The 20,145-nt window shown below is 34.9% G+C and overlaps 2 protein-coding genes across 2 annotated transcripts; one reads left to right on the plus strand and one right to left on the minus strand.

Annotated features, from left to right (window-relative positions):
• Positions 1–4,907: 4,907 nt before the first annotated feature.
• LOC107477804 (uncharacterized) lies at positions 4,908–10,154 on the minus strand. Its single transcript, XM_016097867.3, has 9 exons — positions 9,568–10,154; positions 8,775–8,822; positions 8,582–8,641; positions 7,912–7,995; positions 7,674–7,778; positions 7,009–7,122; positions 6,807–6,907; positions 5,418–5,529; positions 4,908–5,277 (listed from the first exon to the last, which is right to left on the minus strand). Exons 1-9 carry the CDS (start codon positions 10,051–10,053, stop codon positions 5,149–5,151), a joined length of 1,239 nt encoding a protein of 412 aa, XP_015953353.1. The 5' UTR covers positions 10,054–10,154; the 3' UTR covers positions 4,908–5,148.
• Positions 10,155–12,762: 2,608 nt separating this feature from the next.
• Positions 12,763–17,012, plus strand: LOC127745452 (syntaxin-23-like). Its single transcript, XM_052258172.1, has 4 exons — positions 12,763–12,906; positions 15,979–16,047; positions 16,324–16,382; positions 16,925–17,012. The coding sequence occupies exons 1-4, from the start codon at positions 12,763–12,765 to the stop codon at positions 17,010–17,012; spliced, it is 360 nt and encodes a 119-aa protein (XP_052114132.1).
• The last annotated feature ends 3,133 nt before the right edge of the window (positions 17,013–20,145 follow it).

The raw sequence follows: 20,145 nt of genomic DNA on the forward strand, positions 1-20,145 counted from the left end.
AAATAGTAATTGCATTGAAACTTGAGGTACAGTAGAGCTCCACACCCTTAATCTATGGTGTGCAGAAACTCCACCGTTGAAAATACATAAGTTATGAAGGTCCAGGCATGGCCGAATGGCCAGCCCCCAAAATATGATATGAAATTCAAAAATAGGGAGAAGGACCAGATATGTGGTCAAAAGACTAGATAGTCAAAGACATCTAATAAACTAGTAAAAAGTTCTATTTATACTAAACTAGCTACTAGGGTTTCTATTTATACTAGACTAGTTATTAGGGTTTACAGGAGTAAGTAATTGATGCATAAATCCACTTCCAGGGCCCACTTGGTGTATGTTTGGGCTGAGCTTGATCTATCCACGAGTTGAGGCTTTTCTTGGAGTTGAACGCCAAGTTGTAACGTGTTTTGGGCGTTCAACTCTGGTTCGTGACGTGTTTCTGGCATTTGACTCCAGAATGCAGCATGGAACTGGCATTGAGCGCCAGTTTACATCGTCTAATTACGAATAAAGTATGAACTATTATATATTGTTGGAAAGCTCTAGATGTCTACTTTTCAACGCCGTTAAGAGCGCACCATTTGGAGTTCTATAGCTCAAAAAAATCCATTTTGAGTGCAAGGAGGTCAGATTCCAACAGCATCAGCAGTCCTTTGTCAGTCTCCTATCAGAGTTTTGCTCAGGTCCCTCAATTTCAGTCAGAAAATACCTGAAATCACAGAAAAACATACAAACTCATAGTAAAGTCCAGAAATGTGAATTTAGCATAAAAACTAATGAAAACATCCCTAAAAGTAACTAGATCATACTAAAAACTACCTAAAAATAATGCCAAAAAGCGTATAAATTATCCGCTCATCACATACCAATCGATTAAACTTTCATATATCATTCTAATAGCGTAAGTCAATCGATTGGGTAACATAACCAATTGATTGAATTAATTAAACCCAGATTGCTTTGATGAGTTCAATCGATTGGGTAATATGACCAATCGATTGATTTTTGGACAAACCATACTGTCTTGCAACTTTCAATTGATTGTTTTGTGGTAACCTGAATTTCAATCGATTGAGTTATGGGAAATCTGAAATCCAATCGATTGTTTTGTTAATCCAATCGAATGATTTTCTAAGAAACGCGATTTCACAACCTTCTACGGATGTAATGGATCAAAGATAAAATTTTAATCAATTGGGATTGCCAAAAAAATTATTATGATAAATGGAAGATCTAATTCGTTATTGTTTTTGTTTTTGGTTATTAATAAACATAATAGATGAATGATAAAATAATAATTTATAAAATAAAAAATAGATTTTATAATTAAATAATATATAACGGATTAATTTGTAATTAATTTTAATAGTAGCGGCACATTTGTATGGATCTTGACAGTGGCACAATTATCAGAAACTAAGAGAACAGATGGATCAATTTTATTAGAAGATTGAATACTACATTGAGAAGAATAGTATGAATAGTTCTAGTAGCAGCTTGCCTTGGTCTTTTATGCCACAATCATGAAAATAGAGAATTATTAGCAGCAAGAACATGTGAATTCGCTATATAAATAATATATTTATTAACATTCAACCAATCACTATTTTCAAAAACAATTATATGATATGCATTTTTTTTATAATATATAAGTATTCAAAAAATAAAATTTTAAATTCTTATGTTTTAATAAAATTAGTAAAAATTTTGTACATTACATATACACTAAAAAAATTATCTAAAGTCGTACTATTTCTCTATCATATATGGTTAATATCTTCATTATTAAAAAAATTTATTTTTTCCAACTCCAGTTCATTAAAGAAAAAGGTGGGCAACTTTAAAGATACTATTTTCTTTATCAATTCGTGAAAAGTCATCTCTCGCAATATTCTACATTATAGTTTCTCCTTTGTTGTATTGTGGAGTTTTTCTTAAAAAAAGACGAAGATTAGTATGGACAATTACTGAATTTTCTACACATTTAGGCTTCAATTTATTTTTTTAGAAAATGGATAAAAAAATAGGTGCTCTAATTTCTTTCACAACAAGAAGATGAAAATGGTTACTCTAGTAGCCTAAAATTAATTGGTCGAAGAAGTTTTATTTTACTACCATGAATTAGCCACTAAGATTTTGCATTAATTATGCCTCTATCACTCAAGGGATCAAAGGCACCTCTACCATAAGAAAAATTTATAAATTCAATGTTTATTTTTCTCCTCTCTTCATTAGGAAAATACATCTTCAAACATTTAACTCTCTCATTGGTTATCTTGATGAGAAAAAATTTGTATAGAATCTTCTCTCAATCATTAATGGTTATAATACCTATATAATTAGTGATTAAAAAATTAGTAATAATTCAATTATCTTTACTTATAAATAAAAGTTATAAATTAAAAAAGTAAAGAGTTAGGTTACCTTGGATTCAATGAATGTGCTAAACAATGAAGGAGTGTGCTACTTTTTGTCCATCTTTAAATTAATATTGAATGCACAACATTATAGACAGATGATGACCCTTGTTTATCTTTTTTTTTTTATATATAGAGATATATAGCACTTTTTACCTTCTTGAACATTGAATCACATATCTCATATACCAAATGAATTGTAGGTGCATCCATATCTGTACTTCTTAAAATATCATAAATATGATTTGTGAAAGTAAGAATATAATCAATTTTTTGCCATCAATTTTCACTCAATTATTTTTTAACTCAGCTTTGCTAATATTATCTTCCTTATATGAAGACTACTTCTCACTTATAACCATCTTTTTGAGTTCTTACTTAAACAACTTAAATTTTTTGAGCAGCACAATGGTGGAGGCAAATCGAGTAGGAGCAACATTAAACAACTTTAATAAATTAAATTCATTGAAAATAGATAATCTTATATGATGATTAACAATGAAATTTTTTTTATGAAAGAAGCATCTTCAGCAATTTGAATAATCAATGAACAATTTTCATAAACAAAATTATTCTTCTCTTTATTCTTAGCTGCACAAATATCCTTTAAAAGCAAGACTAAGAGTATAAACAACACAAAAAATCTAATAAATAGATGGAAATTCAGTTTCAATCAATAAACCAGCCTCTTTACGAACTGGCATATTGTCAGCCACAATCTGCACTACATTTGAGAGACCGACTTCTCTTATTTTCTTTGCAACATAATCCTTATCCTTGATCTCATCTCAACAATCTACAACTTTTAAGAAGAGGCATCCTTTGGGAATTACTCCATTAATCATTTATAATGCTTACTCCCTTTCCACTCCATGAATTTTTGGTAAGCTCTAACATTCTTTTCACATGTTGCTTTTCTTTCTCAAGTAAAGTTGTCCTCAATTTATTGTACCCAAGAGGAATATAACCATCAATATAATTATTGACAGCATAAGAAAAAATTTTGACAAAATAAAAATTTTTTACTAGACGAAAAGGTAATTCAGATGAAAAAATATTCTAACAATATGTAAATTTAGAATCTCTCTTTCATTCACATTAAAAGCATTCACTAAAGGTCCAGTAGTCCTTCTTTTTCTTTTAGATAAGGGTGAAAGAGGAATTGACTTAAAATCTTTACTTTTATGCAACAATGTGCTTTCACTATCAAGTTTCTTAAGTTCTTCAAGCTTTGTTGATGTAACTTTTACACAAAATCTAATTTCTTTTCCTGAAATCTTCAATATATGTACTCTTACTCTAGTGTAAGAACCACTAAATAAGACCTTGCAAAATTTACATTGAAACTCAAGATTTTCATCACTTTCAACCTTTTCTTTCTTTATTGCAAATTTTCATAAGGATTTATCTACACTTTCTTTAGAATCGTTTTGAACATTCTCTGAACTCATCTCTCACAATCTTACAATAATTAAGAACAAAAGTTACTTTTGCACAATCTAATTTCTTTTGTACAAAACAACAACTACTGAATAATGTAATCACTAATTAAATATGAAGTATTAGAATTGATGATCACACAATAGCAGAGATCTAACTTAACAATTGATGAATGATAAATCAATAAGGAGACAAGAGAATCACAGAGTAAAAAGCAGAATTAAAGAGAAGCTCAGAAACACAGAGCAAAATACAATTACAAAACCAAAATTTGAATTATGGAAAAAGAAAAATTCTCTCTTGTTTGAAATGGAGGAGGCAGACGGCAACCGGAGAGGCGATGAACTCCCACGGCAGCGAGCAGGGAACAGCAACAAACACCCACGATAGCAAAGAGCAGATGCTGAGATTGAGAGTGAGTGGATGTGGAGAGGCCGAAAGGGTGTGACGAGGATGACGATCACCTGTATGAGGTGAGATCGAAGGTGGCGACAGACTAACAGTGACGAAGAGAGGTTGAGTGGGTGTGGAGACAAAGAAAGTGGAAGGAAAAAAGTTAGGGGTACTATGTATGTTATATTCTCACCGTGTCTAACAACTTTATTTTTTTTTTTTTTTGGACAAGACGTGTAGACATGGAAAACGCGTATGTGTCATATTCAGAATGTGTCTAATATACCGATACGACAATTTAGCAAAATATTCATACTTCATATGAAAATATTTTGAAACTACCCATACTTCATATGAAAAAATTTTGAAACTACCTTCAAATGTTGGCGGCAACTAAAAAGGAGTGGAGTTGGATGGATTTAATATTTTGGGTAATCCTCTTTTAAAATTTTTGCCTGCTGTGGATGGGGCAGAGTTGAGGGGGAGAATTGAGAATGTTTGAAGTGAAAATTAACCAAAAAGGGATAAATTATTAAGGAATCCTTTCCCGTGACAGCGTGAGGAACACAAGATTGCAGTGAGGAGCAACTTGCAATCATGGGGTTTCGGATGACGGAACTCGGGTGTTTAGCATGTGTTCACTGTTGAAAGCATATATGTTCAATCTCGGCATCTTGCCATTTATAAGCGCAAACTAGTTACTTTAGTTATAAAAAAATAAAATAAAATGTGCGATTTAGGTAAAATTGCGATTCATTATGTGTAAAAAAAGAAAAAATTTAAATGACTTTGCCCCAACTTTTCTGCGGATAGCAACATTTGTTTAAGCCCATGATTCAGTTAATACTTAATATCCTGTAGTTTGTAGATGATAGTATCTCTGTATCTGTCAAGTGAGTCATTTCTTGGATGAAAGATATATGCCCGATATGATGGCCACCCCAGCCACGGCAACACCCACAGATGTGAGGATTTTGATTGCAGACATAGCTGGTTTTGGGGATGGAACTGTCATTAGATCCCTCATCTGAAAAATAATAGTAAAAAAGCAAACTTATGGTCAGAAAATCTAATATATCAAGAATGATACAAAGATATCACCTTTGAAGGGCAAAATTATAGCATATATAAAATTACACAACATAGGAAAAAAAATGTCTCACTAACCATTACAGGTTGCTTCCAATGCTTCTTTATTCCTTGGAGATGCCCCTTCCCAACAACAGCAACCACTGACCTATTCTCGCTAGCCACTTTTAATAATGTCGAGGACATGTATCTATATAGTCACATATATTGTCATATGTAGTCAATATCATAGACAAAATATTAATGCATAATTATACGTATCGGGGGAAAAAAATTTATAGACATTCTAGACAAAGAGGCCAAATGGCCAGTTGATAGAACCAGTGTAGTTAGTCAACCTCAATGCTCCCGTGTGAAGTAAAGCTGTGCCCATAAAAATATCTACAAAAGTAAATGCATGGTATGGATTTCATGATTTTTATCAATACATGGTGCAAAGATGTAGGAAGGAGGGTTACAGGGGTATTCTAGTTCTGAAGAAACATAAAGGGCATACAAAAGATGGGTTAAAGAGTGAAAAAATGATCTGCAACACCGCTAGAAGGCAGAGGATGCTGTTTGTACACAAGAAAAAAGAAGGAAAATTTACGCATTAAATAACCTATAACTATGAAACATAGGCATTGACATAGCTACAAGCCTACAACAGACTAGGAGAAACCAAAATTTTTAAACTTGAAGGACACACAAATAACCAAAATTTGGGTGGGTGGCCATGGATTTTTATTTTTAATTTTTTTGAGGTTGGGTTAAGACTTAAGACACAATATCTATTATCTTCAAATATTCATCGAATGACAAATTCTGAATATTCACTACTTTCTAAAGTATCCTTAGATTAACTTGATCTGTCTCCATAATTGTTATCTCTTCAGTTGACAAAAGGTACAGTTTCCAAAAGATAGAGGTAGTTGGTGTGAAGTAGGTTATAGGGTTGTGCTTTTTTATTAGGTTGAACAGTGTTTGTGCCTTCTAGGGCAGTACGAAGTGTACCTAGATAGAGGAGTGATCACACCACTAAGTAAGCATGTTTGTGCTTTCTAGGTCGCTATGACGTACTGTTCATTCCATGTACAAGGAACCTATTTCATTGAACACCCATAATGCTATAGCGCGCTAGCCAAAAGGTGTATCTGGTTAGATGATTTAAAAATTTAAAACATAATAAATAACTACATTCTATCTACGACAACCCATTGAAAGGTCTTCCACATCCTACACTTTGAAACAAAATAGGTACACTTGTATGAAGTTTAATCCTCCTTGGTATTTCAATTCATTTTTGGAAAGTGTCAATATCAGAACCATATCCTGTATATCCTCCTAGAACCCCCTCCGCTGTGGATTACAAAACTGTGGAGACAAATGCTGATGGAAGGAACCATTCTTTAAAGTGCAAAGGAAAAGGCAACAAGCAACAGACTTAATAAAGGAAATTTCAATAGTAACAAGTTAAAAAGAGCTTACTGATCTCGTTCATGCACAAGAGTCTCCATCAAAGTTGGAAATTGCTTACTCATTTCTTGAATAACTAAAGTTAGCACATCACTATCATTCATTTGCTTCAACTGAAGAAAGCAAGGAAAGGTTAGGATATAGACAACAATTTAACATTGACATGATAAATTAACACTTATAATGGCTAGTCAATCAGGATTATGCAATCTACCATTTTATTGAGATCATCTGAGCTGGGTAAAAAAACTGCTTGGAAAAGTAGAGAGTACAAAAACTTTGTCTTATGCCAAAGTGGCATCTTACTCCATGTTCTCCTTACTGTAATCTGTTTCAATCAGAGAACACAATACATGAGTACTAAATGAAATAGCAAGTGCTGAAAATAATAATGTGGGATGGAATTTTAGATGTTACATCTTCATGCAACAGTAAGAATGCTATCTTGCGACATGGTAGTCACAAAAGCTCAAGTCACTGTAACAGCCTGTCTGCTTTACTGCTGTAAGACAGTGCATAAACCATACATTTCCATACCCTTAAATATACTCAAACATATGCAAACCTAATCCTCTACAAACCATTTTTGGTATGAAGTATACACATATGCCAGGGGGGAAAAATACAGGAAATTCCAATTGAAAGAAGATATAGCATTCCGCACCACACCATTATATATTACAAGTAGCATTTCTGGCAGCTATACTGCATGAATTTATCCTCAACCGAAAGAACACCAGGATATGAAAAGGAATGGAAAACTATACTTATGCAACATAATTTATTTCAATCTTTCTAGCAGAGTTATACTTGAAATTACAAGATGACTAGAGTTCCTCCCAACGGTCGGCACAGATTAAAACAAAAGGCTTAACCAACCTGTACTGGGCGGTCGCCTAGGATCACCCTGCCACCATACTTCATTGCTTCTTCATATGCTACACGAAACTCAGAGCCAGGAAAGACTTCGAGCTTGCTAGCAATCTGTAGAAATGTTCAGGGAAGAAAAAATAGGGAATATGAGAAATACAACAATCTTGAGTAAGAACGACTCAAAGATCAGTGTAGCAATTCTCAAAGAGAAGATAAATATGATTGTCAAAAACAGTAAACATGCCTTGGCAAGGAACCAGCCATAAAGTACTTCAAACATATTATGTTTTTTCTTTATCAACGCAACCATCTCTGCCATCGTGGGTACCTGATAGAGGGAGATCCAGGAAATAAATAAACATAAAATAAACAAATAAATAACTCAATAGGAAGTAACATGACAGAACAACCAAATAAGAACCAAACTATTCAAAAAAAATGATGGAATAAAACATCAGTAGTATTATAAAATCAAGGAAACTAGTTGGCACTATAGTTTAATAATAACATAATATCTAGGCCACTGGTCCACAATTTACTTTCAATTATCATCATATTGGCTATTGCTGAAAGAAAATATGATAGATCTCACCTTTGCGTGAAAGTAAAAATAAACTACTCATAGGTTAGCCAAACTTAAATCATTAAGGTAAAAGGCCAATATTTTATTCTCCCAAAAATAATGATGTTCAACCATCAGTCTAACACTAGTAAGACACAAAAATATTAAGCAATCTGATATGAAATCTTTCAAACTCTTCACTCCAAGAAGTTAGCATTCTGATGTCCACTAAGAGTAATATCATTTCCCATAAATGTAAAGTCTATGCTCTTAAATACAAAGGGGCAGAAGTAAAATGTCTGCACAAAGAAAGTGATACAAAAATCATCTAGGAAGGGTATAAAGCAGAAACCTTAAGATTTTGCAGGGTAAGCACTGCCACACGACTTGAGCACAATTCTAAGAAGACAACCTGCAGCCAAAGAAAGCCCAGACACATGGTATCCACGTTAAAAATATAAGGCAAAACAGCAGACAGCTAAACAGATGAATGACCCCATCTATCAAGTATCAACAAACTTTTAAACCGAGTTCAAGGGAAACACCTCTGGCTGCAGAAGACTGACAATTGCCTGAACTTCTCTGCTTGATTCCTGCAACCAACAATGCATATTTAAGCTTGAATATTAAGCTATAACCTGTCTATTCCCCATCTGAATTACACCTATAATTAGTTCAACTTAGTCTAGAATCACTTACACCGTTACACGTCTTATTTATTTAGTTATTTTAACTTTATTTTTGCTTTGCTCTATGGCTGAATTTTCATGCAATGGTTTATCCGGTTAGCGTTTGGTGTGTCCTAGAATATTGTTTCTAGCTTTCCTGGATTAGGAAAAAGAAAGCAAAACTTTGTGGCAGTATGTAGTTTATGCCATTGTTTGATGTATTTAGTTGGGGCATTGCATAACTCTCGCATCACATTTTTAATGGTAGAAATTCGAACAAGTATTTCACTTCTACTTGATGCAAAACACATGACCTTCTTTCAGTTGCAAAATAGATGTCTTCTTTCTGGTTCGTTCTCTTTGTATTATTGTTTCCTTCTTAGTAGCAAATTTCTTCTATTATAAAAAATTAGCTCATTCTTATTCGTAACAGCTTATAATCAAAGGCTTGCTAAGCAAGCTAAAAAAAAACACGTAAAATTAGTGATATAATGATAATGAAAAGAAGAAAGGACCATTTCGTTAAGAATCAGAAAAATATCAACAACTGAATTCCAATTAAATTAAATTGTACATAACAGAACCCTAATATCACGTTCCCGATCAAAGACAGTGACAATGTTCAATGCAGCGAAACGCAAAACCTGTTCCGGTTCAAAAGAGAGGTTACCTCGGAGACATGCGCGGTGCCGACGAGGTAGACATCACACACACCGCCTTCGGCAGAGGACTCGCACGACAGCACCATCACGTTCCTGGAAAGCTCCTCCGGGAGCTCCGGCGGACATCGATCGGAACTTTCCGCCGGAGCCTCAGGAACCGTCAAATCATCGACGGCGGCAGAAGCACCAGCACCGGAAGCCTCATCGATGCGAACCATGCTGTCGGAGAGACTCTCCATCTTCAGATCCTCGATGTGGACGAAGTCCTCGCCCACCGGTGCGGCGGACGGCGGCGTTTGCGCGTCGTCCATCGCCGGCCGGAGGAAGGTGTGGATAGGGCGGGTAGCAGCGGTGGAGAATTGTGCGAAGGAGAAGGTTCTAGAAAGAGAAACCGTTGTTGTTATGGGGAGATTGTGGGGTTTTAGTTTGGGGCGAAGGAAGTGAGTGAGTGGGGTGACTCGGGCGAGTTGAGAGCGAGTGAGCGGGTGAGTCATAAGCTATAGAAGACAACTTCGAAAATGGGCGTTATCTCTCTCTCTCTCCTTTTGATGACGTGAGACTATTTAGTGACTTGATGAATGTTTCTTCTTTCTCTATTCTGTATTGTATTCTGTTTTTGGACACTGTGGGCCTTCTTCGTTCAAGTTATTCCAAAGGTATTATTAGCTTGTGTATCACTCCCATTAAGTTGTTGAGAAAATATATTTTTTTAATAAAATGATTTTTTTATTATTTTACTTTATTTAAAAAAATTAATAATAAAATAAAAATATTAAAAAAATAGAAATTATTTTNTTCTTAATTTTTTTAAAAAAATCTCACCCAATCAAAAGGAAATTTTTTATTTAGATTATTTAAATATAATATTTACGAAAATACGTAACATATAGGATATTTATCTATATATGCACAACACCTTTTATTTTGTATACAGTGTTTAAAAATAGTTAAAAGCACATCTCGGATAAACTATATCCAAAATATAATACATAAAATTAAAAAATGACAAATCGAGTGCTATATACTCGAGATATAATCATAAACAATTTTTGGGCATAGTACCGAAATATATATATATTATTGTAATAATTTAACTATAATATTACATACTCGTATCATTGTACTCGTATGGTTAATGAAATATTCGATTTGAAAAAAATTAATGATTTAAATTTTTTAATTAAAAAGTTAACAATTTAAAATCTATATGTCTTTGAATTAAAAAATTAGGTTATCTGTTGAGAAACGCTTTTGGGATCGTCCATTTATTTTGCTGTTGTGCGCGTTCCTTCTTTCTGTTCTTCTTTAAGGTTGGTTTTTCTTTTGTTCTTCTTTATCTGTTTTTTACTATTACTGATTGATGTTCTTTGGTGAAGCTTCATGTTGTTGTTTCTTGTTTTCCTAAAAACGTAGATTTTTGTTCATAGTAGTTCCTATCCTTTCTCATTTTTGCTTATTCTCTTGGTTATCGTAAACTTTCGTTACTGTTTGTAAAAATTTTTAGAATCTGGTGGAATTTGAATTTACTGAATTTGTGACTTTGTTTGCTGAACTTCTGGGATTTTGTCTTGTCTCTAAATGGTGTCATTTTCACTCTGAGTGGTGCCATTTTGTATTATAATAAAGCAGGTTGAAGGTCTCATTCTTGAAGATGGTCCGACCTCTTTTTGTATGATGAGTTGTTGTTCCCAATTTGTAATTCGTCAGTTTTTGTGGTAACAAAGTTCTTTTATTTTGTAGGTGTAATTTGTCTCACTCAATAATTATTAGCATGTCTACTAAAGTTTCGTCTGACTTAGATTGGGTAGATGTTACTATTCTCTCTGCTGTCTTTGTAGTTGATAATAAGTATATAGAGATGTTTTGTAGGGGGAGGGAGAATGAGGAGAAGTACAGGATAGTGGCCCATGAACTTGAGGATATGATTTGCTTTCCCCGACTTGATAGTCGGAACGCCATTTCATTTTTATGTATGAATGTCTTTTCATTAGGTTAGAGGTGAGTATTTTCATTTCTGATTTTGAGTTAGAAATTCTTTGTATTTGTAAAGTTACCCCTTCTCAATTTCACCTTAACTCCTAGGGTTTCATGAATGTTTATCAGCTAGTTAGTCAGGAGCTCGATCTTCCTTTGTCTTTCAAAATTTTTTTTTATCTTTTCCAACTTGCTAAACCATTTAGTTCTAAAAAATAATATTAGATTTTTTTCAGGCTATCCAGGGGAAGAAAGTATTCTCTATTTTTCACTATTCATTTCATGATTTTAAGAATCATGTCTTCAAGGTCTGATCTTTGGAAGGTACCCGACCTTTTTTCTTGAATGAGAGAAATGAACCCGTGTTTACTCTATACTAGGAGGAGGTTCCTAACATTATCAAATATAATCTTGAGAATTTAGTGGAAGTGGAGGAGTGTGTAATGGAATTTTTTCATAAGTGTTGGGACCGAGCCCCCTAATCTTGACACCAAAATTTTTTTTTATAGAAAAGCCAAGCTATGTTCGTACCAAACTAGGTAGCTAGCTTTTCTTTGTTGAATATTTTTTCTATTTATATCTAGATTATATAACTTGAGTTTCTTTGCTTATTTTTATCCTTTGTAGCGAAGATGATCAGCAGCTCGGACGCGCTGCAGAGAGTTCGGCAGGCTAAGAAGAATGTCGTTGCCCAGGCTATCCAGCTTAAGGAAGCTGCCAAGTCGGGTGACACTTCTTCTCCTTCAAAATCAGACACGAGCTCTTCCCAGTTGGGTAAAATAATTCCTAATCCTCCCCCTCCTCCTTTTACCGAGTCCACTCCTCGACCCTCCCCTCTTGTGCCTCCTTTTACTGAGTCAGGTTCCAAGAAACGCAAAGCCCTTTCGCTTGAATCTAGTAGTCTATACGACCAGGGATTCAACGCTGTGGCTTTTTGTAAAGGGCAAATTATTCTTCATAGTTTCATAAGCATGGATGATGTCTCCATAAAAAACCACCTGTAGGTTCTGGCCCGAGAAGGTATTCGGACAGCTGAGGTGTGCTCAGATTTGCTCAAAGAACTTGAAGAGACTCTTATTGGTGCTACCCAATGGGAGTCGACCAATCTTTGAACCGAGGTGGCGTCTTTGCTATTGGCCAAAAAGGAGCTGGAAGATGAAAAAGAAGTTCTCTCGGCAGAAGTCTTGAAGCTTCAGGAGAGGGTGAAATAGTCCGAAGCATCTTGTGTCATGGCGGAGGGTTTGAAGAAGAAGGTTGAAGAGAGTTATACTCACGTCTTTGGGGAGAAATTAAACCTAAAAGAGGAGGTTTCTAGGTTAAAGGAAGAGTACGGAGCCCTAGAAGAATCGATGGCTCAGGGTATAGACAAAATGGTCGGGAATTTGAAGGCCCAATTTTAGGTACTTGTTCTCGACGTGGACCATTCTCCCATTGATCCTGACAAGTTCATGGTTGATGGGAGGATTATCTTTTTTGAAGAAAATGCCACCCCTTCTGGAGACCCGAAGACTACTAGTGCCTGAGTTGAAGAAGCTTTCTAGAGTTTTCCAACTTGAATCAATGAAGAATCTCCTTTTTTCCCTACTGAAGATGAGACTCTCCTGACCTCTCTATCTCGAGCTGATGGAGCAACCATCATAGTTACTGAAGAGCAAGATCCTCCTTTCTTTTAACTTTATTTCAAAAAACTCTTTTGTACTTGATAACCTGGTTTGTGGGTCTTTGAATATTTTATTTTTGTAATAATTTAGTTTGGGTACTTGCTTTCTGAATACTCCTATTGTGGAATTTTTACCCTTTTAGGGGCGGCCTTTTGAAATGCCTTAGCTTTTGCTTATAAGTGTTGTCGTAGCTTTTATGTTGTGCTTTTGTTTTTTTTTTCAAATATCACTTAATAGCCTCTTGTTAAGAGTGTTGGTAATATAAGGTATTTGAGACTTTCTTTTACAACTTGTACGCTCGAGCTATTTTATGAGGTCATACATCTTGTTTTGATACCCTCCTTTTCATAACATTTTGCTCAAACTGTTATAAGTTCGGATAGGATTTTGCCTTCCTAATGTCAAGGCTTGAATCCGACCTTAATAGATCGGTCTTGTTTTATAAAGTTACTTTTACGATTCGTTTTAGGCTTGCTTCTTTTGCTAACTCATTTTTGTACAAATAGCTTAATGAGATCGAACCACGATCTGCTTATATAATTTTTTACACCGATTTGGACCTTGTCGCTTTGTATTGCTGACCATCTAGATCGGACAATGATTTTTGCACTTTATCAAGCTTAAATCGATGCGTGTAGTAGAACAATTAATTGTAGAAAATGAGAGAAATGACAATTTATCATTAATTAAAATTGATGCTATTTTGCTACTAAGATTTTTTCTATCTTTAACTCTTAGCCCTTGCTATGATGCCTCGCTAAAACTCCTTTCAGGAAAACCCTTCTCGGAAAAAAAACTATGAAGTCAGGAAAAAGAGTACACTAGGGAACAAGGTGCGCTTTCTAGCTATAGTATCTTTTCATGTTGTATGCATACCATGACCTAAGGAGCTCATTTCCTACTAGGTTAGACACTTTGTATTAATCTTTTTCCACGACTTCAATGATCTTGTAAGGTCCTTTTCAATTCGCAGCCAACTTTTCTTCTCCCGACTTCTGTACTCCAATGTCATTCCTGATCAAGTTGAGATCGTTCATGGCAAAACTTCTTTTGATGACTTTCTCGTTGTACCTTGTTGACATCCTTTATTTTAACGCTTCACCTCTTATCCGAGCTTGTTCTCGGATTTCTGGGAGGAGGTCGAGCTCTTCTTTTTTAGTTTGGATGTTTGCTATTTCATTGTAGAACCTTACCCGTGGGCTTTATCCATTTACTTCAATAGGAATTATTGCTTCTATGCTATAAGTAAGTCAGAACGGAGATTCTCCTGTTGTGGAATGAAGAGTTGTCGGATATGCTCATAGAACTTGGGAGAGTTCCTCAGCCCATACTCCTTTTGCATCTTGTAGTCTTTTTTTGAGTCCCACCAATATGACTTTATTCACAGCTTTTGCTTGTCCATTGGCCTGAAGGTGCTCTACTGATGTGAATTAGTGTTTGATCTTAAGGCTTGTCACCAGGTTTCTGAAGGTCGAATCGGTGAAATGAGTACCATTATCCGTAGTGATGGAATATAGAACTCCAAATCGGGTGACAATGTTCTTATAGAGGAATCGCCAACTTCTTTGGGCCATAATAGTTGCCAAAGGCTCTGCCTCACCACTTAGTGAAATAATCAATCCTGACTATGAGGTATTTCACCTACCTGGAAGCCTAAGGAAATGGTTCAAGCAGGTCTAAACCCCATTTTGCAAAAGGCTATGGCGAGATGACACTGATGAGCTCTTCAGGTGGTGCCACATGAAAGTTGGCATGTAGCTACCAGGACATGCACTTCTTGACAAAGTTGGCCGCATAAAGTTAGCCAATAAAAGCCAGCTCGTAATACATTTTTAGCAAGTGACCTTCCCCTATATGATTTTCACAAATGCCACTATGGACTTCTTCTAGGACCACTTCAGCCTTGGAGGTCGGAACGCATTTTAGTAAAGGTCTGGATACTCCTCTTATGTAGAGAATGTTGTGAATAGGGGGTATAAGTTACCGAACCGGACCAAAAATTACTGCAAAACCGAACCGAAAATTACAACTATCGACTTGAAAACAAAAAACTGATTTTTTGGTTTTTTTTTCGACCAAACCAATCGGTTTGATTCGATTTTCGATTGGCTCAATAAAAACCGAACCGAAGGTATACATACATCTCTTTTTTTTGTATTTACCCAACCCTCCTCTCAAGGCCCAAGTCACTCACCATCTCAAGCACTCAACACCTCCCCTAACCCTAATCCCTCAATTTTTGCTTCTAAATTCTCTATTCTTCATTCCCCTGCTCGGTTCCTCCATCCATACTGCCTCGCTGCCTCCCTCCGTCAGTTCGAGCCTCCCTCATCCGTAGCGCCTCGTTGAAGAGGCACAAAGCAGGGAAGCTCCAATACAAAGATTGGCTGATAAGGTTTCTTAACAAAATCTCAATTATTTTGAGCAAGTTTTTTTCTATCTACAAATGTCTAGTCTAGCAAACTTCATGCTTTGGGTGGTTAGCTTCAATTATGTTTTCTTCATTTTTATATTGTCTTCTCTCCTTCTTTTTTCAAGTAGGATTTCTCAATTATTTTGTTATCATGAGTTTCTCTAAAAATTGTGCTTTTTATTTCCCAGATTGTTTTGGGGGATGGTTTCGCTAGGATTTGTTTTTGAATGAATATTTTTGCTGGAAATTTTTGGGATAGTTTTAGTTATAATTATATGTTAATGTATTGGTTGCTATGACATTCAGTTCTTTTACATTGACCAGAATAAAATAAAATAGGCATTTAATGTCTTTATTATGAGTGTTTGCAGGCAAGCAAGAAGATAGCAGATGCTAAACTCGTGAAAGATTTTCAGGCAGTGTTGAAAGAATTTCAGAAGGCACAGCATCCTACGGCAGAGAGAGAATGAAACTGCTTACACCCCATTTGTTCCACAAGCTGCTCCATCCAGGTGACTAATCAACCATTAGTGGAATCAACAGTGGAAGACTGTGTTTATTTGTGTGCGTAATGCATATGTTGATACGATGTTATATATTGAACTCATTCTTAAAGAAGAATATGTTACTATTGATTATTAATTTTGCTTCTCTACTGGCTGTCATCTATGTGCATAAAACTTATAATTTGGCCTTTTCTTTTTATGGCTATACAGCTAATAGCTAATTCTGGTAAGACTCCAGAACAGCGTGCCGTTCTTGTGGAATCCAAAATGTAATTTTTGTATATTACATGAAACTAAAATACAATTGATAGTTAAAAGCACATTCGTTTTTTCTTTTTTCTTCTGGTACTGTGGAGGAATTTACATTATAAATGACAGACAAAACTATGTGAATTTGATGAAAATCTGAAAACTTTAACATGAATTAATGTATATCAGATTACTTCTTAAATGTAACCTATTTGTCATCGAAAATTATGCTATAATCACATTGATGCTAAAATGGTTCTTTTCTCTTTATTATTTTCCTAAGTAAAGATACGTTGTAAGAATTTAATTATTTCAAAATTATAATCTGTAATTCATTAAAGCACACTGCATTTCAATGATCATATAATGAATGCCCAAGCTACCAAATGGAAGTACTAACTTGTTATAACATTTTTTATTTTAGGGTTGAAGGTATTAGCAAATTCTTTTAGGGACTAATATTGAATTCCAATTTTGTCATGGACCAAAATGTATTTTGACAATTTTAGATTTGACCTGATGCAATATTTAGTATCTCAACTATTACATTATCTTGTTGCAGGCAAGAGGTCTTGTTTTCAGATAATGAGTTTGCCTTCAATGAGGCTATCATTGAAGAAAGAGAGCATGGCATTCAAGAAATTCAGTAGCAAATTGGTGAAGTAAATGAAATTTTTAAAGACCTTGCTGTGCTTGTGCATGAACAAGGAACTATGATTGGTTTAGTTGTTATTTAGTTGTTATTTCTCATCCTATGGTTTAGTTGTTATTTAGTAGTGTGTTTGTTGGTTTGTTTGGTTTTAAGATTATATTTGTTAGACATTTTTAAGTGTGTTTGTTTTATGTTTAGTTATTAGAATGGATTGAAAATGTATTGAATTTGGATGTGATATACCTTTGTTATTTCAGTTTATTGACTATTTTAAACCTCTAGTTATTGTGATTCTTATCTTGTTCATCAGGAATTAAAAACCAAAAAAATCTACCGAACCAAACTGCTATTGGTTCAGTTCGGTTTAGTTGTTGTAAAAGTAGCAAACCGAATGGTTGTGTGTTTGTAGGAACCGAACATATTAGTTCGGTTGATTTTTTGTCTAAAACTGAACCAAACTGTACCGATAACACCCCTAATTGTGAACCAGAGTATAGCTCTGTGCTTTCCTTACGAGTCTCCTTGCTTCCCTTTCTTCTTTAGAGATGATATCGAATTTGAGGTATCCGATAATAGGAGTCATCTAACCCAAGTTAAGATTAGAGATTGTCAGTGCGTCCGACTTATCGACTTCCTTGGCAACTGATGGTGTATGGAGAGTTTCCTGGGTTAGGCTTTATTGTTGTCCCCTGGGTTAGGACTAGCAAGTTTGGAGAGGGTATCAATTTCACGATTGAGTTCCTGAGTTATGTGCCTGACCTCTGTTTCTTGGAATTGTCCAAAGTCTTCTAGTGTTTTTTCCAAGTACCTCTATATGTTAAATCTTTAGCTTGGTAATCCCTATTTATCTGAGAGGTTATTACTTGGGAGTCACTAAACACTGTGACTTTTGCTACTCCGACTTCTTTGACTAGCCTTAAGCAAGCAAGCCTTGCTTCATATTTAGCTTAGTTGTTGGAGGGCGAAAACTCAAATTTTAACAAAATCTCCACCCGAGTTCCTTCCTCATTTTTAAGAATAATTCCTACTCCACTTCCAACTTTATTGGATGATCCATCCAGTTGTTGGGCTTCCTTGTTGTTTGCTCGAGTATTCAGCTAAGACGTTGGCCAAATATTGAGATTCGATGGTCGTACGAGTTTCATACTTGAGGTCGAACTCAGATAATTCCACAGTCCATTATAGCATCTGACTTGCAATGTCCGTTTTTTAGAGGATATACTTCATAGGTTGGTTAGTTCAGACTTTACTAGTGTGGACTTAAAAGTAAGGTCAGAGGCTTCTGGAGGCTAGGACGAGCGCATAAGCAAATTTTTCTATTTTTGGTAGTTCAGTTTTGCCCCTTGTAATGCCTAGCTCGTGAAATAAACAGGTCGTTGCCCCTCCTTATCTTCTCGAACAAGGGCTAAGGCTATCACTACAAGAAAAATACTGAGTACTGTCAGATTTATTGTCGGATTTAGCGTCAAAAAGTAGCGGCAAATTTACCGTCAGTAACGACGCCGAATTCATAAGGTTAAGTAATTACCGACGGATTTTAGTTTCCTACGATAAATCCGCCGGTAATATTTAAAGGAAAAAAAATTAAATTGGCGCATCCTTTACTGTCGGATATACGGCCAAATTTTTTCGACGGTAACCCCAATTAGTGAAACACTACGTTTTGGTGACCCGCAACGGTTTACCATCGGATTTTGCCGATGGTAACAGGACATAAATTGAAATCACGAACCATCTTCTCCCTCATTTCAGATTCACCCACTCTCTTGCTCACCACCCTCTGCCACCGCCACCGCCGAGACCACCACCGTCATAGCTTTCTCTCCGTCGCCATCAACCCACCACCAACTGTAACACCCTTACTGTTAGAATGTCACGTTTCCAGTTGTGCTACTCTGATAGTGAGCATGTTACGACGACTTCTATATACTAAATAATAGAATAGGAGCTTTTAACTCGAAACTGTATCGCTGTTTTCTTTGAAAAAACGAAAATAATTTTTATTTTAATCAAACATGCATATATAACCAAAATCAATCACAATCCTCATATATCCCTCTTACAAAAATATAATAATGAAGGCGAGGGAGAACTATAATATATATACACAATAATATATAATACAATCAGATGCACAGAAGGAATTCCTTAAACTCTTCATCCGTCCTGAAAAGAAAAATATGTACGGGTGAGAACATCGTTCTCGCTGATTTTCAAAAGAGGGTCTTTAAATTGAAAAGGGATCAGGATAATTTTGGTAATTTTACTAAAAGTAGGGGTAATAGAGTAATAAAAAAATCAATTTTAATCCAATAATAATATCTATAAAAATACTATTTAATTATCAACTTACAATTTATTTTCTAATAAATACTCTAATTCAATCATTAGAGATAATCAAATTAATTTTTTTTAATTATAAAATAAAGTTCAAAATCTAATTATTCAAATTTAAAGCATATAAAATCCTCATTACTTTCTCAATCACTAAAGTTTTAAATCAATAATAAGAAAATACTCAATTAATATAAAATTCTCTTAAAATAATATCTTCAATAAATAAAATAAATCTTAAATAATTTATTATTTAATTTCTGAAAATCTGGTGTCTTACATCGCCGACATCTCCCTTCTTCTCCTTCTTCCACTCTTCTCCTTTCTCCTTGCATCGTTAAACCACCGTCGCCCCCACTATCATTGCGTTGCCGCTGCCTTCCAACCTTTGGCGACTTCCCGAGCATTCAACAACCAACCTTTCGCTTCCTCTAGCTCCGGCAAGGTCATAATGCCACTGCATCTTCACATCTTCTCAGTTCTCTCCTATTTCTGCATTTCAGGTTTCTTTAAACTCTTTTTCTTTCTTCTTCAAATTATGTTTTGTTTAAGTTGTTTTATTATTCTAATTTTAGTTTTTTAATTTAGTTAGAGTTAATTTTTTGTTTTTAGTGGATTTTAGGTGGTTAAGATAGGTTAGTTTTAGGATGATTAGTTTATGTTATATTGGTGAAAGTGTTGAAAATTGACTAAATTGATAGATAATACTGTTGATTTTGTGTCGAATATGCTAAATTTGTGCAAATTGATGTTAAAAGACTATTTGTTTTATTGAACAATTACTGAAATTTGGTTGA

Source organism: Arachis duranensis, chromosome 3 (assembly GCF_000817695.3).
Source record: "Arachis duranensis cultivar V14167 chromosome 3, aradu.V14167.gnm2.J7QH, whole genome shotgun sequence".
NCBI lineage: Eukaryota > Viridiplantae > Streptophyta > Magnoliopsida > Fabales > Fabaceae > Arachis > Arachis duranensis.

What these genes read in the sequence shown, in the direction of transcription:
- LOC107477804 (XM_016097867.3), bottom strand. Translation starts at nt 10,053, where the DNA reads ATGACTCACCCGCTCACTCGCTCTCAACTCGCCCGAGTCACCCCACTC. An exon ending in GCACCGCGCATGTCTCCGAG is followed by an intron (nt 8,823 to 9,567) that starts GTAACCTCTCTT and finishes TGTTGGTTGCAG; the next exon opens with GAATCAAGCAGAGAAGTTCA. An exon ending in CAGATGATCTCAATAAAATG is followed by an intron (nt 6,908 to 7,008) that starts GTAGATTGCATA and finishes TGCTTTCTTCAG; the next exon opens with TTGAAGCAAATGAATGATAG.
- LOC127745452 (XM_052258172.1), top strand. Translation starts at nt 12,763, where the DNA reads ATGGCGGAGGGTTTGAAGAAGAAGGTTGAAGAGAGTTATACTCACGTC. An exon ending in TGTTGAAAGAATTTCAGAAG is followed by an intron (nt 16,048 to 16,323) that starts GCACAGCATCCT and finishes ATGGCTATACAG; the next exon opens with CTAATAGCTAATTCTGGTAA. An exon ending in GTTCTTGTGGAATCCAAAAT is followed by an intron (nt 16,383 to 16,924) that starts GTAATTTTTGTA and finishes ATCTTGTTGCAG; the next exon opens with GCAAGAGGTCTTGTTTTCAG.